This window comes from Euprymna scolopes, chromosome 12 (genome assembly GCF_053919585.1).
Source record: "Euprymna scolopes isolate OS-2025 chromosome 12, ASM5391958v1, whole genome shotgun sequence".
Classification (NCBI taxonomy): Eukaryota; Metazoa; Mollusca; class Cephalopoda; order Sepiida; family Sepiolidae; genus Euprymna; species Euprymna scolopes.
This window is the reverse complement of record NC_136493.1, coordinates 66,284,780-66,311,913: the sequence shown is the minus strand read 5'-3', so window position 1 is coordinate 66,311,913 and position 27,134 is coordinate 66,284,780. Positions and strand designations below refer to the sequence as shown.

General features: G+C 34.9%; 1 protein-coding gene across 21 annotated transcripts in view; it reads right to left on the bottom strand.

The window, feature by feature from the left end:
- LOC145291308 (centrosomal protein of 162 kDa-like) overlaps positions 1-27,134 on the bottom strand; it is a 927,819-nt gene that overhangs the window by 540,439 nt on the left and 360,246 nt on the right. For 12 of the 21 annotated variants that reach the window (XM_080137033.1, XM_080137018.1, XM_080137021.1 and 9 more), the window contains 3 exons: positions 17,487-17,529; positions 14,790-14,872; positions 9,396-9,496 (listed from right to left, as the gene is read on the bottom strand). In XM_080137033.1, the coding sequence (XP_079993159.1) occupies positions 9,396-9,496; positions 14,790-14,872; positions 17,487-17,529 (227 nt within the window). Of the gene's footprint in view, positions 1-9,395; positions 9,497-14,789; positions 14,873-17,407; positions 17,530-27,134 lie in introns of all 21 variants that reach the window. The other 9 variants (XM_080137038.1, XM_080137039.1, XM_080137035.1 and 6 more) reach the window with 4 other exon arrangements.

The window sequence follows — 27,134 nt, the reverse complement described above, 5'->3', positions numbered from 1 at the left end:
TAATATTGTACTTTAAATGTACTTTTTAGCATTAGTGTCTCATGTAGAGGGAAACGTCATGTTTGGCAACTTTTAGAAGTGTTCGTTTTTGTAGGAATTTGTTTCATTCTGGAATATGAGAATGTCTGGTTTCAGCCAATTGTAAATGCTGGAACATTGTCGGAAGAAGTTATTAATTTTGATTCGGAAATTGGAAGGATATGCAATGTCTATGTATGTAAGCATCCAGTTACGGAGGGTGCAATCTAACTAGTAGAAAAATGCAGAATAGTACACAGTGACAACTGGTAGCAGTATTAGGATTAAATATATAAAGAGAAAAGTAGGGACCCTTTCTCTTATAATGTTTTGATTATGATGGTGGTTCTCCATGGATGGAATGTAGTATTTTAATATCACAACTGATAGTGCAATGTAACGGCATTCAAAAGTTACTTAAGATGGTGGGTAATTGTTTAGCCATAATAAATTTGTATGTGGCATCTGTTATTTCAAACCTATGGTAATTTGGTCCAAAGGAGAATGTCTGCAATCAAAATATTATATACAGGATAAGAGTATTACCAGTGCAAGAGAAGAATCTATCAGACATATGTACGCAATGTGATGATGTATGGAAATGAAGGTTGGCCAGGGAAATTGCACATGAGAATGATAAATGTGCAATATGAGGGTAAGTAAATGTAAAACAATTGAGGTAGCAGGTTCAGTTCATGGGGAAAAATATGGGAGGAACTGATAAGAATGGACGTGAGAGAGAAAAAAGCGAGATAAATTAAAAACCTAGCTAGAGATAAGTTAATTTAGAAGTCAATTTTTAAGAGCTGTCCAACACATGTCAGCATATGGTTATTACAGGTTATTTTTTATAAGTAATATATATATTACAACATTCATAGTTGTTTACTCCCATCCACAGTGATGCAAACTCATAATATTAGTAGCAAAATTAGATTAGAAGCAAATTAGTCACCAACAATATTTTGGAATTATAATGGGGTATGATCCCACACAGTCGGACGATGCTGCTAAGAACTGACGAATCAAATTAATTCACGTTCTGCTACCAACCAATCAGAAACCAGAATTGCTTCATAAATATTAAACCTTTTCTGGAGCAATTTCACATGTTCTTTTCCCGGGTTTCGACACGGTAAGAATATTTTGTTCTGTGGAACTGTCTACTACAAACAAGTCACCTCCCAGGACTTGTGTGTAACAGCGAACCATCTGAAACTGTTCTGAAACTCAAAATGGCTTACACTTCTAGAGGTTATGCGCCCAGTGTGCGTCTTTATTTCGATGGATCCGAATCAAAATTCGAATTGTGGCAAGTTAAATTTCTAGGATATCTACGAATCCAAAAGCTACACAAAGTACTACAAACACAACCTGAAAACAGAAATAACGCTGACTTCATTGAAAAGAATGCAACTGTCTTTGCGGAATTAATACAGTGTTTAGATGACCAAAGTCTATCACTGGTAATGAGAGAAGCCCTGGACGACGGCTGCAAAGCATTAAACATATTGAGAGAGAATTATTTATCGAAAGGAAAACCCAAAATTATTTCTTTATACACTGAACTGACCTCTCTAAAACGGTGAAATCAAGTGTATTCGCTCTGACAACGGTACGGAATTCACCAATAAAAACTTTGAACTTATACTAATTAACCATCATATCAGGCATGAAACATCAGCTCCTAGATCGCCACACCAAAATGGGACTGCTGAACGTGCGTGGTGGACACTTTTTGAAATGGCAAGATGCCTACTCATTGAATCAAAACTCCCTAAAAACCTCTGGACATATGCACTTATGGCGGCAGCTTATATACGCAACAGGTGCTTTAACAAAACACTCTCTAAAACTCCATATGAATCTTTCTGTGGTAAAAAAAACAAATTTAAGCAGAATGTATATATTTGGTTCAACTTGCTTCGCATATATAGAGAAAAAGAGTAAATTGAATATTAAAGCCGACAGAGGTATATTTCTTGGATACGATAAAAACAGTCCAGCCAATTTAATATTTTTTCCCGAAAAAAATAAAATAAAAAGAATCCGGTGTGTAAAATTCACAGACACGTTTAATTTTATAGACAAAAACCCGTCATATGAAGAGGATGAAATTATATTACCTCAAATAATTAGAACAAACGAAAACAATAAAAATGACGGAGACGAGAGTGTCCATGATGATGATGATGATAAAGTCTCTCAGATTTACGGTAAAGAATACTTCTCTACGTTTTCACCGACCACAAACCTAACGACAATCAGAATTTTACTGCAAGTCGCATCACAATATGACCTAGACATCCATCAAATGGACGTAAAAAATGCTTATTTGAATGCCCCAATAGACTGTGAAATTTATATTACCCCTCCAGAGGGATTTATAATGAAAAATAACAAGTCATTATATGGTCTAAAGCAGAGTGCTCAGTGTTGGAACACAGTATTTCATGATTATATTATTAAACAACAATTTAGACAATGCGCTGTAGACCCCTGTTTATATACCCAACACAAAGACGATAAACTACTGATTTTGGTTTTGTGGGTCGATGATATTTTAATCGCATCAAATTGTGACATAATGTTAACTGATGTTAAGAACAAATTAAGTAAAAGATTCAAAATGACCGATCTTGGCAAAATATCCTGGTTTCTGGGGATAGAATTTACTCAAAGCAAAGGACTTGTTACGATGACTCAACCTTTTCTGGAGCAATTTCACATGTTCTTTTCCCGGGTTTCGACACGGTAAGAATATTTTGTTCTGTGGAACTGTCTACTACAAACAAGTCACCTCCCAGGACTTGTGTGTAACAGCGAACCATCTGAAACTGTTCTGAAACTCAAAATGGCTTACACTTCTAGAGTTAAATATCATCATTATTATTGTCAGTTATTAAATTCTTAAATGCTAACTTTAGGAAAAAAAGATGTGTCCTAGTACTGATTTCATATGGCCTCAAAATGCTTTTTGAAATTGAATATAAAAGTATTCTTCCGAGGGCAGGTGTATACAATACAGGGTGAACAGAAAGTCCTTGGACCATTTTTAGTTTTAAAATTAAATATTGTTAAAATCACTTTTTCTCTTTTCAAATAAAGTAAGTATTTAGTCTAACTATTGATCTAATTATTTTCAACAAAAATATTAAAATAATTTTGTTTAAACTTTCAGAAAAATGAGCAAACGAGAGGCCATAATTCAGCTTCATTGCGCGGGAAGGACAAACTCAGAGATTATTAAGCTCTTGAAAGTGGCTAAATCCACCGTGTACCATGTTGTAAACAGATTTAAGGAACTTGGTACATCTGAAGACCGTCCTAGGAGTGGAATACCTCGCACTGCTCGAACAAAGAAGGTGATTAAAGCTGTCTGAGAGAGGGTAAGGAGGAACCCGAAGAGATCTGCAAGACAAATGGCTAAAGACATGAATGTGAGCGTGACCTCGATGAGAACCATCGTAAAAAACGATCTCCAGTTGTCCCCCTACAAGATGAGAAAGAGACAGTACCTCACACCTGCCCAAAAGCACAAGAGACTTGAAAGAGCAAAGCTTCTTCTTGGAGAACTGAAGGCTGGCGAGAGATCGTTTTTTCTGATGAAAAACTCTTCACAATTGAAGCGACTGTTAACAATCAGAACGACAGAGTTTACGAAAAATCTTCAGCAGACATTGATGACTCCATGAGAATAGTTTTCCGCTGACAAAAGCCGTCTTCCCTCATGGTGTGGGCTGCAGTCTTCAAATCTTGGAAGTCGCCTCTGATTTTCGTGGAGCAGGGGATTAAGATCAACACAGATCGCTACATTAACGATATTTTGGTTCCAGCATTTGAAGAGATGAAGAAACACTTCAAAGATCAGCCTTTCACCTTCCAACAAGATGGAGCACCATCCCACACCTCCAGAAAAACTCAGGACTGGTGCCAACGTCATTTTCCAAGATTCTGGAGTAAGGAGATGTGGCCTCCCGCATCGCCTGATTTGAATCTCATGGATTTTTCGGTGTGGTCTTTGTTGGAGGCAAAGGTCTGATCTGTTGCTCATCCAAGTGTTGACGCTTTGAAGACATCTCTTCTGAGTGAATGGGCTAAAATACCTCAGGAAATGATGTGTGCCTCGGTTGGTAACTTCAGACAGAGAATTGAACGTCTAATCGAAAGGAAGGGACATCACATTGAAAATGAATAATTTGAATTTATTCTTGGTTTCCTAACTTATAATTTTCATTCATGTTTAATTTATATTTTTGTAATTTTCTATTAATAAACCACTTTAGAATTGGTCCAAGGACTTTCTGTTCACCCTATAGATCTCTCTGCCCTCTTCTCTAGAAAAAATTTCAATAGATGCCAACAATTAGATAAATGAAATAGACCAATTATCATTTTCCTACTAAATATGTATATCTAAATTAGAATAAATTTTCTTTGAGATTTCAGAATTATCTCCTTTTCAAATATGGCCTCATATTGTATTATTTTTACTTGTATTAGGTATCCAAAACCAAAATTTTATTTTTATCATATCTAAAAAAAAGTAATGTGGGCATGTAGATTTTTGTAAACCATTTACAAAAATACCAAATTTATTTTGGTAAGTCAATTAGCCATCAAGTTATGATCATTCAAAGTTTGTCGGAAAGTTGAAATTTGCTATCGTGGCCGAGAAGCCAAATTTCATAGTCTATAACTAAAAATGTAAGCTACTAACAAGTGAAAAATCCTTATAAATGTAATGTCATCTTGTAGTAGATGAAAATTAATACAAATTTAGGCAATAAATATTAGATGAAACCAACTTAAACACTAGGCAAAATCCCTCTATCAACGCGAAAACAGTGAAAATATGATACGGAAAGGCAACTTTAACTGTTCATATCAATTTCATTTCAATAGCTAATGTATTGAATCTTCTTAGTATGATTCAAAACACATTAGAGATCAAGATAATTCTTTCTTTTAATTATAAATTAATAAAACCACTCAATTGTGGACCATGTAAAAGCAGTCAAACAGGCAATTTTGTAAAAAGGGCAAAAAAGGTAAAAAAAATGAGTCAAAAGTATACGTTACTGAAATTGCTGTAAAAATGTAACCATTGAAGTTAGAAGCTTGAAACTTTGCAACTTTACTAATTTTGGGGTGAGGAATTCAAAAAAATGGTTGCCTTGTTTCTAATAACAACACTTTTTGCCACAGAAATACTTTTACTTTGGGAAATTTAAACTCGCCAAAAAAGCACTGACGACAATAATATTTAGAAATTTTTTATACAAAAAAAAAGGCGCAAATCATTTTTTTAAACATTGAAAAACTTTCAACTTAAAAAACAAGTAAGAAAGATATTTTAGGTCTTACTACAATTCCTTTCTTATCGATCTTCTCTCAGAATTCTTTCATAGGCTTCTGCTATGGTAGATATCTCAGGAACCCTCCAAATCCTACCATCACTTGAAACTGGCATTACCTCAAAATCCCATCTGTAGACAAATGCTGACTCTACTTGTGCAATGTCATCTGATAAAGGCCATCGAAAATAATCTTTTCTACTTTTTGTTTGCATTAAAAATTTTACTACAGCGCTGGATGCAGATACAATATCAATGACTTGGCCAATGTAAAAGTTGGTGTCATAGTAGACAGCTACCCATTGTCCTTGATGTTCATAACTGAAGATATCCTGAGATGGATCTTCATCACAACTGCAGGAGTTATCTGAATGTTCAGCAGATTCACTTAGGGAAGACGTTTTTTGTTGCTTTGGTGGAGGTGGAGATGAATCAATTGGATTTCTTTTCAAGTAGTCAGAGAGAGCAGCTTCCAGCTGAACTTTATTTCCACTGGTGTTGATTTTGACACCTAAAACAACCTTGAGGTATCTCAATTGGTCTTTGAGTGCTTCCAAACCACTTTCTGAAATTTTTTTTATCTGTTTATCAGACTTCACTGGACCACCATGCTTAATAACAGAGTTAATAATTCTCTCTTTCTCAGCAGCAGCTTGACGTTCTTTTTCCTTCTTTAATCTTTCATTTTGTGCAATTTTTTCTTGGACACGAAGTTTCACAAGGGCTTCTTGTTGTGCATGTTTTTGTCGCAAATGTTTTACATGTTTTCTGGAGATGCTCAGAATGGATTGCCTCTTTGTTGATGGTATTACTTCCAACCAAGCTGTTGTTCGATTGCGCTTAAGCATATTTGAAGATGATCGATTATGTAGTGATGCATGTCGTTTTGTTTGCATGCTAAAATCTAAATCTCCAAAGGCATGCTCACCTGACAGATTTGTTAAAGGGCAGCTCTTCAAGGCATCTCTCGTCTCCTGATCTACATCTTTTCCAAAAGCACCTCCTTCTAAAAAGTCATGCAACTGGTGCTTAGTGACAATGAGGAACTGAGTATCTTGCGCAAACATTCTAAAACAAGTTCAGGGGCCGTGAGACTAATACAGAGAGACACATTGCCTTCCTCAAAGAATTCCCCATTAAATACATCTTTACAGTCAGATTTTAATAACAACTGGGGATTGTTGATCCAGCATTCTAAACTTAGAGCCATTTTCTTGATATAGTGATGGAAGTCAACATACTGAACAGTGCTGTTAACAAGTTTCCAGAAAGGTTTGGTCAAATTAATGTTCAGCAAACCAACTGCAGCAAGTAGGGAATGTAGTCTCTCATCAGAAATGTCAGTCAAAACACTCTGTAATTTCATATTGCAAGATGTTGCAAACACAGATAAAAATAATTTTATGTGCTCTTTATGGTGATATATTGCCAGGGCATTTTCAAATAGAGAATTAAACCTATTTGCCCGATAACTTGTGATTTGAGATTGGTACCCTTCTTTGCTGCAGAATGCCAGCCATTCTGTCCTGCAACCACTTTTATTGTTTATGAGTGTATGTACGGGTGACGACAAAAAAAAATTAATATGCGTTCTGTCACAATTTCTGTTAATGCTGACATAAAAAGTTTTTATGTAATTATTTTCAAATTTTAGGACAAAATAATTTAATATATTTGCTAATATATAGCCTTGGAACTGAGTTTTTATATTTAGTCAGTTTTTTTTCTACAAAGCGTAAATGTTGACATGTTTTACGAATCCAAAACAAAGAAACAAAAAATAATAAATAAATAATGCTTATTTTAAGTAATTTATTTTAAACAATTTTTTTTTTAATTCTCTTTTTTTTTCATAATTAAAAAAACTTATGTTTCTGAACAGTAACAAAAACATATACTTTATCGTCATAAGTCACTAGCCGAACGTTTTGTTTATGGAATTTAATTAAAATAATTTAACAATGCTAAAGTTTATCCAACCGAAAAAAATAAAAGTTTCCGTCAGTTTTGTACACGGTTTTATTAATTAATTTAATTAAAATAATTTAACAATGCTGAAGTTTATCGAACCGTAACCGAAGGAGAAAGCAATGAAAGAACATATGAAAGTTTGAAAAAAGCTATAGAAAATAAACTGGCATTATTTTTTAAATTGTAAATTTTCATTTTTTTTAATGACGTTCTAAAAATATTAATTAAAAAATATCTTTCTATAACTTTTAAATAATAAAGAAAAAACAAACTCACCTAAGAACTTTGATAAGTCCATAGTGAAACGAGTTGTTTGTTTATGTTTTTCCGTTCAGTCAGTCAGTAGTTGTGCTGCTGCTGTGTGGCTACTGGCTAGCTGACAGTTGATAATTGGTCTCTCTGGCATTAAGTTGAAAATCTCTGTAGGTACCCTAACTTTTATTGGTGTGCACTCCTTGATTTATAGGGCCATAAACACGACACCAACAGATTATTAAAGAGGAGATATTCCTCTACAAAACAATGCCTTTTTCGGAATTCTTACTATAAAATTTCTTTCATGTTTCTTTCACTGAAGTTTCCAAGTTGGATTTTTTTTTAGAAAAACCACTTATAACCTTTTAATAACCTCACCATGTTATTAAGTGACCTTTTTTCTTTAAAATGATACCATTTTTATATACCTAGAGACTCACAATATGAAGTGCAACAAATTTGAAAAACATCAACATTTTTTTTGTGTAAAAAATAAAGCGACATTTACCAAAATTAGAGGCATAACTTGAAAAATCCTGAAAAAAAAAACTATTAAAGACACAAGAAAAAGAATTATATATCTATAAAGACAAAAGATTAAATTTTATTTAAATCAAAACCATATCAAAATAACCCAAAAAACAAACGAGATATCGCAAGTTGAAGTTAAGGGAAATTTTACTTTATTTACTAGTTTTCGCACCTAATCTAGGCCAGTTTGGGATACCTACTTTTATGTGATATACAGTGGAACCTCTGGGTACAAAACACTCAGCTTATGAATGTGATGTGAAAATTTTTTTGTCCCTGGATATGAAAAAGTTTTCAGGATGCAACAGATACAAGTGACAAAAAGGCTATTTTTCAGACACTTGATTCTTTGAAAATCTTTTTTAAAAATGGAAATTTTATAAAATTTTCTGGAATTTTGTGTTGATTTTTCTTGAACTTGACTTTATTTTTTCTACTTACTTCCTTTCTCCCCCATAAAGTAAACTTATTTGAAAAATTGAAAAATTAATGTACACATTACAATTTTGACCACAATTGAAGAATTTCGATTGAAGAAAGATTTTTTTTAAATTTTTATCTTATACCCTCTTAAAATTTTTGTAAGGTGGGGGAGTTTGTGGTTATTTTTCTTAGAAATTGCAAATTAGCTCTAAGAAAGTAAATACTCCATTTCACGTTTAATCTTTTTTCTTCTGCGCACCCATTGACTTGATTGAAATCATGACCTTAGGAGTAATGATTAAAATAATGATTAAAAAAGTTAAGTCACATTTCTCCATCGTTTTTATTAAATAAAAATGTATATCTGAATGTCAAAGTAAAAATTAAATAGCAAGTGAAGGTATTAATGGTTAAGCGAGGTACTATTTGACTCTTATTTAATTCTAGTTTTATTTTTATCATAAAATTTAATAATTTAATAATAGGGCTTGAAACAGATTAAACAATTTATGTGAAAAACACCTTTCAGGATACAAAATTTCCAGATATGAAAGCCAAGCTGGAATTAATTTTGTATTTAGTGATTCCACTGTATTTTTATTTTGGGAGAAAAAAAAAAAACAGTGTAAAATCTCAGATGAGTGTAATGATTTCTGGAAAGTTGGGTTGGAATTAAAACATGAAATTGCTGATACATAGCTACATGGAAAGCCAAATATTTGTTAAAGCCAGATTTTGTTAAAATTTTATCACAGATATTTTACAAAAACAATGAATGTACATGTGAACAGAACTTTATAATAATATGCTAAAGTGATGATATAACAAAAAGTTACTTACAAAAAAGAATTTCTGTTTATCCATCATTTCTTCCAAAGTATCTTGTCCTGGGTGACTGTTATCTTTAAACAAAGGAAGACTTCCAGTATGTAGCAATTCATCTATCATGATAAAATAAATATATATATATATATATATATATATATATATATATATATACATACACACATGCTGTTATTTAGAAGTTAAAGTTAGCCAAAAAGTGACCGATTAATGTTACCATAGTTTAACATAATGATAGACAACATAGTAATAGCCACAATTGTATTATATAATGACTCATATGTATTATATGGCAAGTAGACAATGTATTGTGGATGCATTATTGGCAGCTCCAGTAACTCTTGCTTCTAATTTGTTCCTCAGTCATCATTTAGAATGAGTGATTTTTCTGACAAAGGGAGCTGTATTCTAGGTTGGCAGTGTTTTTGCAGGAGCAGTTGCCTGAGATGTCAGAAATTTTCTTTTTCTATGTCTATCCTTGTAGCCATGTCACTAATAAGGGTGCTGGAGGTAAACGTTTTAACTGGGCTGATGTTATCCGCCTGACAGTCAGGGACCCAAACCTTGGATTAACCACTAAGGAGGCTGTTTGCAGGTGCAAAGTACTGAGGTTGCTGTATTGCCATTTAGTATATAGATTCTGGACCATGCAAAAGCTTCTGATGGGGCTTCTTGATGCAATATTAGTGGGTAATTGTTACGGCTTTACTGTATCATACAAAAAAATATTTCTTCATTTTTTTTTCTCTTAAATTCCCTCTCTGCCCTGCTCTAACCAAGTCTGTCGCCCTGTATCAAAACTCTATCATGAAATGTCTCCAGAAAAAATACATGATTAAACCTAGAACTCCAACTTTCAATGTAGACCCCCACTACCATGTCTTCTCCAACATTAGGGGGTCTATGTTCTAACCTTCCTAAAATTGAAACCCAATTACAGGAGACAAAACTAGACCTATTATTCCTAAGCAAAACTGGCATTGGATCAACTATTTCTCTAGATGAGTTTGTAATTAATGAATACTCTAACTGACCTCAAAGATCGACATGGGCATGGAATGTGTGCTTACATTAGAGATAGCTTTCTATGTGATAGAGATATCTCCAGAGCCTAAATTACCCTATCATGTGCTTCCGGGTTGCACTTACTAACACCACTGCATTTATATTTGCCCTCTATCGCCCCACAACAGAAGAGTTACTATCTTTAAGAGCATATCTGAGAAAATTAACTACATCCTGTTTGCTTATCTTTCAGCTAACATTCACATCTGTGTAGACTTCAATGTTTGCAATGTGGAAGTTTTAGCCTATTCAAACAAAACAGATGATGAGGGAAAATTCTGTCACAATTTCTCCACTGCTTATGACCTCACTCAGATTGTTCATATACCCACATGTGTGCCCACCACTGATTGTCAGTATGCAAATCCCCCAGACCTTTTTCTCACAACTTGCCTTGAGCTATGTTCATCTTCTGTTCTGTCTCCACTAAGATCTTCCAACCACTCAGTTGTATCAGTCAAGAAAAAAACAAAATGTAATAAGTCCTCAGATGTACCTCTCCATCATAAATATTTTATGGCTGACTGCGATAGCTTCCGTACATTTATATCAGAATAACCTTTGCATTCCATGTTTAAAAAGAATGCGTCCTCTATAGTATCAGACCTGATGGAATGGTTAATTGTAGGTACAGACCGCTTCATACCTTCAAAAATTCCAACAAAAACCTAACAGCTAACCGTAGTTCTCTCCAGAATGTGCACAGAAATCACTTTTTCCATTGCTTTCAACATAATAGATGTACTGAGATTAAAGCCGCCTTCAGGACTGCCAGCAACCACTGTAAAAGAGTAATAAAGAACGCGGGAGAGTTGTATGCTCAGTCCGTCAAGTTCAAAGTAGTTGAGCAGCGGCTTGGTTCTCACCAAATTCGGCAAATAACAAACAGGGTTCTGAATAGAAGCATGTGCTCTATCCCAACCATTATCAATGGACCCGAGATAATCTTGTTAGCATCAGACAAAGCCAAACTCTTTGCCAAGAACTTTGCAGCTAATTCTATCCTATGCTAGATCTACAGCAGATGTGTTAACAGTTATATCTCATAGGATTAGCAAATCTCTTGATAGAGGCTTCCTTTCTAGGGCAATTGCTCTTGACATATCAAAGGCCTTTGATAAAATATGACAACGGTCTACTCCACAAGATCTCCAGCTACACTGTAGCTGGAAATGCCTTCTCAATTATTAAATCATTTCTATCTGATAGGTTCATAGGAGTAGTGGTTGATGAGTAGAAATCAGAAGCTCACAGTATTAATGCTGGAGTCCCTCAGGGGTCCACCCTGGGCCTAACTCTCTTCTTGATCTACATCAATGATCTACCAAATCACATTCGTAGACATTTATCATCTAGGGCATCACTTCAAAGACTATAAAGTTCTCTGATTCTCTTTCTTCTGATCTTGAACACGTGGTACAATGGAGAAAGAGGTGGTTGGTTACTTTTAATGCATCTAAAACCAAGCTTTTATCTTTACATCAGCAATACTCTGATCCTCATCTGGCAGCAATTGAAATAAATGGCTCTCATCTTGGAGAGGCTCCATGTTTTGACAAGCTTCTGGGTCTGACCTTTACTCCTGATCTGAGCTGGAACATGTACATCAAATCCATTGCCAAGGCTGCTGGAAAAATGATGGAATCGATCTACTTCTCCAGTAGTTATCTCACTGCTGATGCAATTCTCTACCTGCATAAGAGTCAAGTAGTAGGGATGCCCTTTTCTCTTCCCTGCAACCTCTTTCCTACAAAAGAAACATTGCGAACCTGTTTCTGCTTTATCGCTATTTTCATGGTAAGTGCTTATCTGAGCTCTAATCTATGCCCCCCCCCGGCCTGGCTTTCATGAATAACACTCGTCTAACTGAAACCACTATCAATAATTTCCCCCGCTCTTTATCTATGCCTAAACCTAAATGTAGATTCCATGAACAAAGTTTCTTTCTTAGAACTGCACGCCTGTGGAACTCTGTTACGTTTTTCTGCTTTCTAACTGACTACAATATCAAGTCAAACGTGAACAAATTCTTGATGAGCCATCTCCTTAAGTAATCCAATTTACCAAATTTTCACTACTAAAGATTACTATGACATGTTCCCTTTGACCACTGTACACTCATTAACCCTTATCCTCGAGTAGCCCCCGAGCCTTAATAAGTGGCGACTACTTTGTACCCCCACCCCAAAAAAACCCCAAAGAAACTGCACACCTGTGGAACTCTTCCATTTGCTTGCTTTCCAACTGACTACAATATGGTTGTCTTCAAGTCAAATGTAAACAAGTTCTTGATGAGCCGTCCCCTTATGTAATCCAATTTACCAAATTTCCATTACTAACGATTACTACGATATTGTCCAACTGACTATTGTACACTCATTAATCCTTATCCTTGAGTAGTCTCCAGGCCTTGATAAGTGGTGACTCCTATGTAAAAAAAAAAAAAAAAAAAAAAAAAAAAAAAATTCTTGTATGAATGAATATCATTCTTATGTTGGCATTCATTTCTCTGATTCTATTTTAGAATTTGGTATTTATGGGAGGGATCATGTGATGGTTGTCAACATTCCATAGTCAGAGCTGAGAACAAATGTATGTAAAACAGATGTGATGATGAATGCAAATACAGCCTACATCTATAACCACTGAATCAATGCCACTACATGCAATGAATAAAATTTAAATTTTAAGAATTTAAAAAAAAATCTTGTTTATTTTTGAATGTACTTGACACTTCAAAAGCATGTGGACCCGATCTTATCCCAACTGTGCTATTAAAAAAGTGCTCAGCCGAAGTAGCTCCAGTTCTCTCCAAACTCTACAACAAATGCCTTAATGAATCTTGCTTTCCGGGCTGTTGGAAAACTGCTTCTGTGGTACCAGTATTCAAGAATTCTGGCGAAAGAACTGACCCATTAAATTATCGCCCCATTAACCGCCTCCCACTTTTTGACAAAATATTTGAGACCTTAATTAACCAAGCTCTAGTCCATCACCTTACAGATGCTAAACTTCTGACTGACAAACAATATGAATTTAGACAAGCTCGTTCCACAGCAGACATCCTAACTAATCTCTGAACATATATACCATTCACTGGACAAAGCGGGGGAGGGTAGAGCGGTAGCTCTAGATATATCTAAGACTTTTGACAGGGTATGGCATGAGGGTCTCCTCAGGAAAATTAGATCATACGGTATCACTGGTAGAATACTTAACATAATTAAATCCTTCTTAGATAAGAGAAAAATCCAGGTTGTCCTCGACGGTCGTACATCTAAACAATATGATATAAATGCGGGAATGCCCCAGGGGTCTATCCTTGGACCTCTATCGTTCCTGATATTCATAAATGACCTCCCCGACAAAATTGCCTCTGAGATGGGTATATATGCTGATGACACCACACTCTATAACAGGCATGACAGGAAAACAAATGAACATATCTAAAGAAATGGCAGAAACACTAGAGGATGACCTCCAACCTGTAGTGGAATAGGGACAAAAATGGATGGTCACGTTCAATGCTGCCAAGACTAAACTAGTTTCATTCAATAATTACAGGAAACCTTCTCTACCACCTACAGCAATGGCCAATGACTCTTTATCTGAGAGTACATCTTTCAAACTCCTTGGCCTAACGTTTACAGGAAACATGTTGCAACAATTACATTCAAAGCATTGCCAGGGCCACTGCAAAGAAGGTAGGCTCTCTCTACTGTGCTAGAAAACTACTAACACCCGTAAGTATCCTGCACCTCTATAAGGCCACCATTCACCCATGTATGGAGTATTGCTGTCATATTTGGGCTGTTGCATCTGCTACTAGTCTCTCGCTCCTTGACAAGGTTCAAAAGAGAGTCGCAAATCTGATAGGCCCTGAACTGACATCTAAGCTGTCCCATCGATGAAATGTTGCATCCCTCAGCCTGTTCTAATTTTAATGGTGAATGCTCCGACGAACTGCAAGCATGACGTGAACACCTTCGACAAACCCGACAGGCTGCTAAATCCCACCCCCACACTGTAGAGATCCCTAGATGTAAAAGATCTTTCTACTCCAGTAGTTTCTTCCCCAGAACCGCTAGACTTTGGAATTCCATTCCAGGTCCCTGCTTCCCCAACTGTACTGATGTGCAGAAGTTCAAGTGCCCCAGGCATCTTGCTGCCCAAATTCCTACATAATACCCCAGTAGTTGTTGCCCCTGATAAAAAGTTTAAGAGTTTATGATTATTCAAGAATTCAATTAGGAAAAAACTGGTCTATTCAAAAAAATAATGGCATCCTCTTTTTCATGCTAATGTCAAAGAAGCAAGAGTTCTTACCTTGCGGTTGTTTGTTTGCTTGGATAAGAGATGCAGTCATTTGAGAAGTTGTTTCAGTTGAAACTAATGTTTTCTTCTGCATTCTGTAAAAGAATGAAAAAACAAATCTATTGAAGAATAGAAACTGGTTATTTTATAAGACTACATTAGTAGCTGAAGTAAAAATTTTGTAAACAACTGATTTTAAGTTAATTTTAACTGAAATTTAAACTAATTTTTTTCTGACGTATCAAAAGCACTTCCTTTCATGCCGAACAGATCTTAGTATTTAAAAGAAAGTTAGGTTATAGTCAGCTAACATACTTCCTAACTTCCAGCATAGCTACGACTAGAAACGGTAACAAGGCATATCAGTTCCTTCGCTTTTTCTCTCATGCCTGTGCATGTACTCTTTTTCAATTACGGTTTTCCGATCGTTCTTTTTTATTAAATAATGATTGAAAAGTTTTTACAGCCTTAAGAATGAAGAATTTTAAAAATTAGTTTTAGATTTTTTAAGAATTAGTTTTAGGTTTTTTAAGAATTATTGAAAACCTTTTTAAAATCTTTTAAAAACAATTTTGAGAATATTATGTATACATTTTTTTCTTATAATGTTAAAAATTTGCTATTTTGATTTCAATAATTTCATTTGTTATTTTGATTCCAATAATTTTATTTTTATACTTCCATAAACATATCTTTATTATATAAATTAAAATAAAAAAAAGTTTTATTTTTAAAATTAACATTTTTTTAAAATTAATTAAAATAAAAAATATTATAATTTCATAAACATATTTCTTATAAGATTTCAAACAAAATAAAAACTTATTTTTTAATTTTGTTATTAAAAGTGCAAAAAAAGACTTATTTTATCTGCATAATTTTGATAATTTTTATTGTGTACTTTTCAAAAATGTCCTTTTCTTATATTTTATTTCAATAAATCGCTTCACAATAAAAATACTGAAGAACAATTCAAGTGAAAGACCTGATTTGCGTTGTTACTGCTTTCAGTAGCAGCCATACAGGAAGTTAGGGAGTACATTAGCTGACTATAACCGAAAGTTAATATGTCATTTGTCATTGTTTCTTTTGGTAAGTACAGATTTAATTTTGTTTCTTTGTGAATACATTTTTTAATTAAGAAAAAAAAAAAAAAATGATGATTATTTATAATGGAAAGCATGCAAAATATGTCAGTTCAAAATGAACAGGAAAACTTATTGATATACTTATCAGTTTAAAATATTAATTTACACCAAAAATTATTGAGTAGAATTTTAGTAATAAATATAATTTCTTTCTCATATTTATGATTATATTTTGGATTGATGCCATTTTAAGCTACTGTGCACTACTCTGAATTGATAGACTGACACATTTGCTCTTTCATGTAACACTTAATAAAAGATGCAAAATGGTGTTAGTGTAAGGAAATATAAGAAAGAAATTTTATATATTACTAAAATTCTAGTTAATTTTCTGTAATTATTCGTGCATATAAATATTTTCAACTGATAGGTAATTATATTTATAAGTTTTCCAGTTATTTAATTTTGAACTGCTATATTTTACATATAACTTAATATACATAAGTACCAACATTTTTTGTCATTTCTGTCTTGATAAACACAGCTTCAGAGTCAATAGTATTGTAATATGATTAGTCAATACTATTGTAACATTTGGGTAGTGGGACAGCACTACTGTGAAAGGAAAAATAAGATGCCTCCTTCCCTCTGCTAGTTTTGTGCATAGTCGAGAACCCACTTAACCCACCCATCAGGGTAACATGAGGTCATGTAAAGCTGGGAATTGATGTAAAATGGAAGCAAACAGAAATAATTTTGTTCATTATTTCGTATTTCATTGTGCTAAGCAGAAGTTACCTCTGAGTACACTTGCCAAATATGGGCACTGTTCGGACACAAAAAAACTGCAAACTACCACCTGTACAACTGCAAAGAAAGCTATGGCAATACATCAAATTCTTTATTTGAGAAACAGTATGATTAGGGTTCTGAATCAGGACACATCACTTGGTAAAGATTACCATGATCGATAGATGGCACCTGATCGTCATCAAACTACTCTCCGACAATCAGCAAAGCATAATGAGAAAGACTGCTGTAGAAGAAGCAATGGACGAGAAACATACATTGACAGTCTGAACACCTGGGCAACATCAAAAATGATGAGTAACAATGAATTCATGGATGCCTCAAGGGAGAAAGATGGATGGAGAGCCATAGTTGTCAATGTCTGTACCAGGCAGGACACCACTTGAATAATTGTAACATATCATGATTAGAAAAAGTAATTTTTCAGTTACCCTGTCCCCCCCCTCCACTTTCATTTTCTCTACATTGCAACTGAAGTATGTATATTTTATTTCTTGTCAAATTTATTGAATTAAATTTCTATCTGGATAAATACATCTTCAGACTTGATAACTTTTGCAGAAAATAAACATTCTTTTCTTTGCTCATGGTCTTGTGGTGATCTTCTCAGCATCTGATAAAGCCAGACATTTAGCAAAAACCTTTGCTACAAATTGTTTGTAATCAGTCACTAACTTTCAGTATTCCCCCTATTACTGTAAAAACTGGTTCAGAAAACATTACAGTACTTACTCATATTCGAACAGAATTATACGATCATTGCTAAAAAGAAAAACACTGTGTTGGTTTGACTGATATGTGTAGAACATACCTGTCTCTTTTGCTTTCACTATCTTCCTCAGACTTTTCTGAAACTAGAAATAGCAGAAAAAACATAAAGAAAAATAAATATTAATAATGAAGATAATAGAAAGGATCTAAATAAAACAAAACATAAAAAATATATTTACATGATTACTAGTGAGATCCCATTGAAATTCTACCCTTGCTTTTTATGATTAGATATTGTGAGTTTGAAAAATATGGAGAAGAAGAACATATGATTCAAATGAACTTCAATTAAGATTAATTGAAGTTCATTTGCATCACATCAATACTGGAACAACTACAAATAGGAAACATGTCTTCTCGTGTTACATGAAAGGGCTGTTCCTTCTTATGTAAAAAGACATACTAGATAAGTGAAAATGATATTAGGAAAAGGCTAGAATCGAACCCTGAAGGCAAGTGTTAAAGATAATAATGGAAAAATGGAATGTTAGAAATTAGTGGTGGGACGATTAATCGGAATCGTTAATCGTAAGAATCGTGTATTTTGGGAGGAATTGGAATCGCATCATTAAAAAATATGTTAGATTTATGATTCTCCCATTACCATTCTCTTATATTTTTAAGTTGAATTGTTTGTTTGAAGTGAGATTAATGCTGTCAAAAATTTATGATAAAAACGTCATAGAACTTTTCATAACATATTTAATATGATATACAAGAATTTTAATAACTACTTTAAAGGTAATCTTTATTTATCTTAATGAGTTTTCTTATTCCGTCACATACATAGATGCTGTCTGTTTCGAAACTTTGAAGCACATGATTAGTTATCTGTTTATACTATTGCGAAACTTTAAGGGCTGCAAGGTAACATTGTTTTCATTTGTGAGCGAAGTTTATTTCAGTTTGCACTCTGGAGACGAAGTGTGTTCGAGATAAGTGTATTTTAATTTTTATGTTTAATTTCAAATATTAATAACTACATTCTATTTCAGTACTTAATTTATATTTTTATTTCCTGATTGTTTTATTTAATGATAGCGTCTAGAAGTGTAAGCGATTTTGAGTTTCAGAACAGTTTCAGATGGTTTGCTGTTACACACAAGTCCTGGGAGGTGACTTGTTTGTAGTAGACAGTTCCACAGAACAAAATATTCTTACCGTGTCGAAACCCGGGAAAAGAACATGTGACATTGCTCCAGAAAAGGTTTAATATTTATGAAGCAATTCTGGTTTCTGATTGGTTGGTAGCAGAACGTGAATTAATTTGATTCGTCAGTTCTTAGCAGCGTCGTTTATAAATAGAATCGTCCGACTGTGTGGGATCATACCCCATTATAATTCCAAAATATTGCAACATCCTCCCTATTTTTTATAATGGGAAGTCCCTTGTGTTTGTTCTGCTCAAAAATAAATATATATTTTTATATTCACTTAGACATAACAAAAATTAGAAATCATTTGGATCTTAGAATTTTAGCAATTAAAAAGACGCCATTTTTAATTGTGTTCAAATGTCAAAAAGGAAAATTACAAAGAATTTTTTTTTTTTAAGCAAAAGTATTAGTTACACATTAGTAGGTTAAAGTGTTAATACAAATAAAATGGATACAGTTTAACGTCTTGTCCAGGACTATGTTTTTTTTTTTTTTTTGATATATAGAAATCTATATACATACAGGGCAGTGAAAAAAAAAATTATTCAGTCGAATTCCCCAACAAGTTTTGAGAAAAAACGTTGTAGCTTTATCCTTGTCACCGGTTTCGTAAATACATCAGCGATATTTTGTTCTGATGATATGTAATTCAAAATAATAGATTCCTTTTTTATCTCGTTTTTTATGAAATGGTATTTTATATCTATATGCTTAGATCTTTGGTTGATTATCGTGTTCTGTGCTAAGACTATACTGGCTTGATTATCACAATTAATTACTATGGGGCTTGTAATCAATTCTGGCTCTAAAATAGTCTTCAGGATATTTTTAAGGTAGAATGCTTGCTGGGTTGTGTGTGTGATCGCGATAAATTCTGCTTCACACGTAGAGAGAGATACAATCTGTTGCTTTTTAGATTTCCATGAAATAATAGGCCCATTTTCACAGAGTCTGAAACAATATCCAGATACACTTTTGCAATCTTCGTCGTTTGCCCAGTCTGAATCCGAAAAACCTTCTAATTTTAGGGGATTTCTTGATTTTCTAAATACTAACTTCTGTTCTTTAGTTCCTTTTAAATAACGTAGGACTTGTTTAGCTCTGTTTAAATCCTTCATTGTCGGTCGTGATAATTTTTGTGACAGTTTTGTTACTGTATAGCATATGTTGGGCCTAGTTGCAGTCATTAAATATACAAGACTACCTATAATTTCGCGATATTGTGTGTCATTTATTATTTCAGATTCTGTGTGTATATTTTTATTAATATCATTTTCAACCGGTGTAGAGCGTTTCTTGCACTCTCCCATTCCAAATTTTAATAGTATTTTGTTGATGTATCTCGATTGAGTCATCGTAACAAGTCCTTTGCTTTGAGTAAATTCTATCCCCAGAAACCAGGATATTTTGCCAAAATCGGTCATTTTGAATCTTTTACTTAATTTGTTCTTAACATCAGTTAACATTATGTCACAATTTGATGCGATTAAAATATCATCGACCCACAAAACCAAAATCAGTAGTTTATCGTCTTTGTGTTGGGTATATAAACAGGGGTCTACAGCGCATTGTCTAAATTGTTGTTTAATCATATAATCATGAAATACTGTATTTCAACACTGAGCACTCTGTTTTAGACCATATAATGACTTGTTAAGTCGCCACACGCTATTTTTATTTTTCATTATAAATCCCTCTGGAGGGGTAATATAAATTTCACAGTCTATTAGGACATTCAAATAAGCATTTTTTACGTCCATTTGATGGATGTTTAGGTCATATTGTGATGCGACTTGCAGTAAAATTCTGATTGTCGTTAGGTTTGTGGTCGGTGAAAACATAGAGAAGTATTCTTTACCGTAAATCTGAGAGACTTTATCATCATCATCATCATGGACACTCTCGTCTCCATCATTTTTATTGTTTTCGTTTGTTCTAATTATTTGAGGTAACATAATTTCATCCTCTTCATATGACGGGTTTTTGTCTATAAAATTAAACGTGTCTGTGAATTTTACACACCGGATTCTTTTTATTTTATTTTTTTCGGGAAAAAATATTAAATTGGCTGGACTGTTTTTATCGTATCCAAGAAATATACCTCTGTCGGCTTTAATATTCAATTTACTCTTTTTCTCTATATATGCCAAGCAAGTTGAACCAAATATATACATTCTGCTTAAATTTGTTTTTTTACCGCAGAAAGATTCATATGGAGTTTTAGAGAGTGTTTTGTTAAAGCACCTGTTGCGTATATAAGCTGCCGCCATAAGTGCATATGTCCAGAGGTTTTTAGGGAGTTTTGATTCAATGAGTAAGCATCTTGCCATTTCAAAAAATGTCCACCATGCACGTTCAGCAGTCCTGTTTTGGTGTGGCAATCTAGGAGCTGATGTTTCATGCCTGATATGATGGTTAATTAGTAAAAGTTCAAAGTCTTTATTGGTGAATTCCGTACCGTTGTCAGAGCGAATACACTTGATTTCACCGTAGGGGGCCATGTCGGCTAGATATTTCTTAGTTGCTAGCAGGGTATCAGATTTGTTTTTTAAAAAGTAAACTATTATTAAACCTGAATGGTCATCTACGAAATTCAACACATATCTATAATGTTCTCTGGCCATCGGTTCTACGGGACCGTTCAAGTCACAGTGCACCATTGATAGGATTTTTTTGGCCTTTTTGTCTGGTATCTTGTTTTGATAGTTTATCATTTCCCTTGCGTACAGACGTCGCAGTTGAAGGTTTTTGATGTTTGTATTTGCATTCCATCAACTACAGTCGGCAACTTTTTGATATCAGGAATATTGCAGTGTCCAAGAATTTTATGCCATGTCTGTAGATCTTTCTCGTCATAAATGTTTATTATATCTACCAAGTTGATCTTAAGGATAGCATACTCAACCATTTTCTTTTTCTTTCAGAACCCCCCCCCCCTCTCAATTCTTGTTTTTTCATTTTATGTTAAATTTACTTATAACGGCACTAGTTGAATTTCAGAAGACCCCCCCCCCCCGCTGTTCTCTTATATCGCAATTTCTTAAAACGTCACTAGATAAATTCAGAAAGCGACCACGTTTTTGTTTTAACGGTTAATTAAAAAAAAAAGGAAAATAAATAAATAAATAAAAAAGTCTTTTGGAACATTGATATTGTTAAACCTAAAACTCTTTTCGGTACTCTTGCATAATTAGACCCGGATCCTCGTGATTTCCCATCAAGCCTGGATCGGGCGAGCCGCTAATCATCGGCCTCCGCCGAGCGTTGTTCAAATGTTGAAATGCTAATACGACTTTAGTTTGTGACTGTAAGCAGACGACAATCGAATTGGAAGAAAGTAACTACTGAAAAAAAAAAAAAAATGACAGCCATGGGAATAAATCTGTGCATGCTTGAAAAAAACATGGAAACGCCGATGCAGACAATTTCCTTTTGTCAGGAAAAGAAATTGCTTTCTCAAAGAATGAGATTTTTTTTTTTTTTTTTTTTTTTTACAAAGGCATCACCACATTATCAAGGCCCAGAGGCCACTCAAGGATAAGGGTTAAAGAGTGTACAGTAGAAGTTGGTCAATATAGTAATCATTAGTAATGAAAATTTGGTAAATTTAATAACTTATATGGAACGGCTCATCAAGAACTTATTTACTTTAGACTTGAACAAAACCATATTGTAGTCAGCCGGAAAGCAGGAAAACGGAAGACAATTCCACAGGCGTGCAGTTCTAAGAAAGAAGCTTTGTTCATGGAATCTACGTTTAGGTTTAGGGACAGATAAAGAGTGGGGGAAATTATTGATAGTGTTTACAGCTAGGCGAGTGTTTCTTGTGAAAGTTTGGCGAGGGGGGACCATAGATTGAAGCTCAGTTGAACACTTTCCATGAAAATAACGATACATCAGAGACAAACTCGCAACATCTCTTCTGTGAGATAGAGGTTGCAAGGAGGAGAAAAGGACATCTCCTACGAGGCTACGAAGTCTATTTTGAACTCTATCAAGGCAGGCCAAGTCCTTTCTAGCAGCTCCTGCCCAGATGTGGCAACAGTATTCCATCCTTGGACGTACCTGGCTCTTATATAGATAGAGAATAGCATCAGCAGTGAGATATCTACTGGATCGATAGAAAGATCCCACCATTTTTCCAGCGGCCTTGGCAACAGATTTGATATACGTGTTCCATTTAAGATCAGGAGTAATGGTCAAGCCCAGAAGCTTGTCAAAACTTGAGGCCTCCTGAAGACGAGAGCCATTCATTTCAATTGATGACAAATGTGGATTAGAATGTTGATGATGTAAAGAGAGAAGCTTGGTTTTAGATGCATTAAAAGTAACCAGCCACTCCTTTCCCCATTGTACTACGTGCTCAAGATCAGAGGAGAGAGAATTGGAGAGAACTTGCTCGTTTACTGTCTTAGATGTGGTACCATAAATGGTAGTGTCGTCAGCATAAATGTCTACAAATGATGTAAGGATATGATTTGGAAGATCATTAATGTAGATCAGGAAAAGAGTTGGGCCCAGGATGGATCCCTGAGGGACACCGGCATTAATACTGTGAGCTTCTGATTTTTGCCCCTCAACTACTACTCTTATGAACCTATCAGAAAGAAATGATTTAATAATTGAGAAGACTTTTCCAGCTATACCATAGCTAGCGATCTTATGAAGTAAACCTTTATGCCATACCCTATCAAAGGCTTTAGATATGTCAAGAGCAATTGCCCTAGAAAGATTGCCACCGTCGAGAGATTTGCTAATCCTATGCGATATAACTGTAAGGACATCTGCTGTAGATCTAGCAGAACGGAAACCATATTGAGTGCCACTAAGAAGGTTATTTTTGTTGAGATGTTTGATTACTTCTGTATTTAATACAGATTCTAGCAACTTACTCATGACGCACAGGAGACTTATTGGCCTGTACTGAGAGGGGGATGAGCGATCACCTGAATTCTTAAATACAGGGCATACTGATGAGATTTTCCAGGGAGATGGGAAACTATTCTCCTTAAGACAACGTTTAAACAGTTTTGTAAGTATGGGCGCTAGTTCAGGTTGAAGTTTTTTGAGTACTATAATTGGAATACCATCAGGGCCAGTTGCTTTACTGGAATCAAGGTTTTTGATTAGCTTGGCAACATCACGTACAGATATACGTATATCACGTAGCGTGTTTTCTGATACAAGAGGAAATATTGGGGGTTGGCGGTCTTGGTCGCAAAGGGTAGAATTAGCTGCAAAGTTCTTGACAAAGAGTTTGGCTTTGTCTGGCTTTGTCTGATGCAACAAATGTAATCATAAATGTTTACTAAAAAAAAGAAATTGCGTAAAGGATGTCTTTTCCTGGCGGTGTACCAGTGGTCAGTGTAGACAGTGGGTGTCATTGCGCATAGGATAGTTTTTTGCACATTCCAATTTGGATACTGCAACAATAGTGAAAATAATCTATTTATGGGCCTTCGAAATGGTGACACTAAAAAATATTAAGAGAGAACGCGGTGTTATATCTGAACACACGTACACGGATTGGAAGAACTTTCTGAGGGAAATTTGTCAAGAGTATTTCCTGAGCAATCCCCGGCAGATAGGAGGCCCAGGGGCACACTGTAGAAATTGACGAATCCTTATTCAACCGAAGGAAACATAACGTTGGGAGAATCCTAGGAAGGTTTTTTGGTCACCGTGCCAAATCAAAACGCCAAAACCCTCCTTCCAATAAGAAAAAAAATATTCTGCCGGGTACAACAATCGTTTCCGACTAAAAAAAAAAAAATAATAATAATTAAACAAAAAATTGTACTTACACCTAACAATTATACGGGTGAACAACCTTTTTTTTTTTTTGCAGATAAATTAAAAAAAAACTTGTTTTTCTTTTTCGGTTTTGCTTTTTTTCCCTTTTTTTCCTTAGCCTGCATCTGTTATGCCGCTCAGTAGTCGGTCTCGCCCGATCCGGGCTTGACGGGAATTCACGAGGATCCGGATCAAATTATACAAGAGTACCCTCTTTTCAAATCAGTTTGCACTCTGGAGACGAAGCGTGTTCGAGATAAGTGTATTTTTATTTTTATGTTTAATTTCAAATATTAATAACTACATTCAGTACTTAATTTATATTTTTATTTCCTGATTGTTTTATTTAATGATAGCGTTTTCTCATCATAAATGTTTATATCTACCAAGTTGATCTTAAGGATAGCATACTCAACCATTTTATTTTTCCTTCAGACCCCCCCCCCCTCAGAGATAAGTATATTTTAATTTTTATGTTTAATTTCAAATATTAATAACTACATTCTATTTCAATACTTAATTTATATTTTTATTTCCTGATTGTTTTATTTAACGATAGCGTTTTCTCGTCATAAATGTTTATTATATCTACCAAGTTGATTGCATGAATAGATTAGGAAATTGTATTCATTGTTAATTCGTGAGAGGTGAATCTATCACCATACTTTCCCTTTAAAAAACACGCCAGTTGGACTTTTATTAAGTACAATACTTAATAGATTTTTTTTTAAAGGAGAGTAGAGAACGCTCTGTGGAAGCGTTGTCGGCAGCTCCCGTTACTCTCGCTTCTCTTTATTTGTCACGCAGTCCTCATTTTTTTTAATGAGTGATTTTTCTGACAAAGGGAGAAGCAAAAGCTGTATTCTAGGTTGGCAGTATTTTGCGTGAAACGTCGACAGAGATGGCGGAAATTTTCTGTTTCTATGTCGCCATGTCACTAGTAAGGGTAGGAGGTAAACATTTTATCTGGGCTGATGTTATCCGCCTGATAGTCAGGGACCTGAACCTTGGATTAACCACTAAGGAGGCTGTCCTATCAGCAGGTGCAAAGTACTGGGGCTGCTGTATTGCCATTTGGTGAATGAATTCTGGACCATGCAGTAGCTTCTGGTGGGGCCTCTCGATGCCATATTAGTGGGTAATTGTTACGGCTTTACCTTATCATGTTCTACAAAAAAGAAAAAAATAATAATTTCTTCATTACTTTTCTTTCTTAGTTTCCCCTCTCTGCCCTGCAGTAAATCTGACGACCTAGTCCACAAACTCCAAAATTCCATCATGACAAGTTTCAATAAAAAATACACGATTAAACTCGGATCTGAAACTTCCAACGTAGACCCCCCACTACCATGTCTCCTTCTCTAACATCAGGGGTCTACGTTTTAACCTTCCAGAGGTTGAAGCCCAATTACAGAAGACTAAACCAGACCTTTTATTTTTAAGCGAAACCGGAATTGGACAGACTATTTCCCTAAATGAGTTCGTAATTAAAGGATACTCTAACTTAACTTCCAAATCTGACACCCAAGATTGCCATGGGTATGGAATATGTGCCTATATTAAAGATGGCTTTTCATGTGGTAGGGACATCTCCAGAGAAGACCCTAACTTACCCTATATGTGCTTCCGGGTTGCACTAGCTCACACTATCACTTTTATATTTACTCTCTATCGCCACCATAACAGCGGAGTTACTATCTTTAAAAGCATATCTGAGAAAATTGACCAAGTTCTATCAGCATATCCTTCAGTTAACATTCACGTATGTGGAGACTTCAATGTTCATATGGAATGGTTGACCCACTCAAACAAGACCGATGATGAGGGGAGGTTCTGTCATGATTTCTCCATTGCTTATGACCTCACTCAGATTGTTCACGAATCCACCCGTGTGCCCGACAATGACGGCCAGTATGCGAGTCTCCTACACCTTTTTCTTACAACTTGCTCTGAACTATGTTCAGTTTCTGTTCTGTCTCCTCTTGGATCTTCTAACCACTCAGTTGTATACATTAAGATAAAAATGAAATGTAATAAGTCCTCAGACGTACCTCTCCATCGTACAGTATATCGATACACTATGGCTGACTGGGATAGTTTCCGTACATTTATATCGGATCTTCCTCTACGTTCCATGTTTAAAAAGGATGTGTCCTTTATAGTATCAGACCTGACGGAATGGTTAATTGTAGGTATAGACCACTTCATACCTTCGAAAAAGTTCCAGCAAAAACCTAACAGCCAGCCATAGTTTTCTCCAGAATGTGCTGCTGCTATTGCGCATAGAAATCACTTTTTCCACTGCTTAGATGTATGGAAACTAAAGCCACTTTCAGGATTGCCAGCAACCATTGTAAGAAAGTAATAAAGAATGCAAGAGAGTTATATGCTCAGTCCATCAAGTTCAAAGTAGCTGAGCAGTGGCTTGGTTCCCACCAGTTTTGGCAAATAGCAAACAGAATCATGAACAGAAGCGTGTGCTCTATCCCAACTATCATCAATGGACCAGAGTTAATCTCGTCAGCATCAGACAAAGCCAAACTCTTTGCCAAGAACTTTGTAGCTAATTTTACCCTTTGAGACCAAGGCCGCCAACCCCCAATATTTCCTCCTGTATCAGAAAACACACTATGTGATATACATATATCTGTACGTGATGTTGCCAAGCTAATCAAAAACCTTGATTCCAGTAAAGCAACTGGCCCTGACGGTATTCCAATTATAGTACTCAAAAAAAC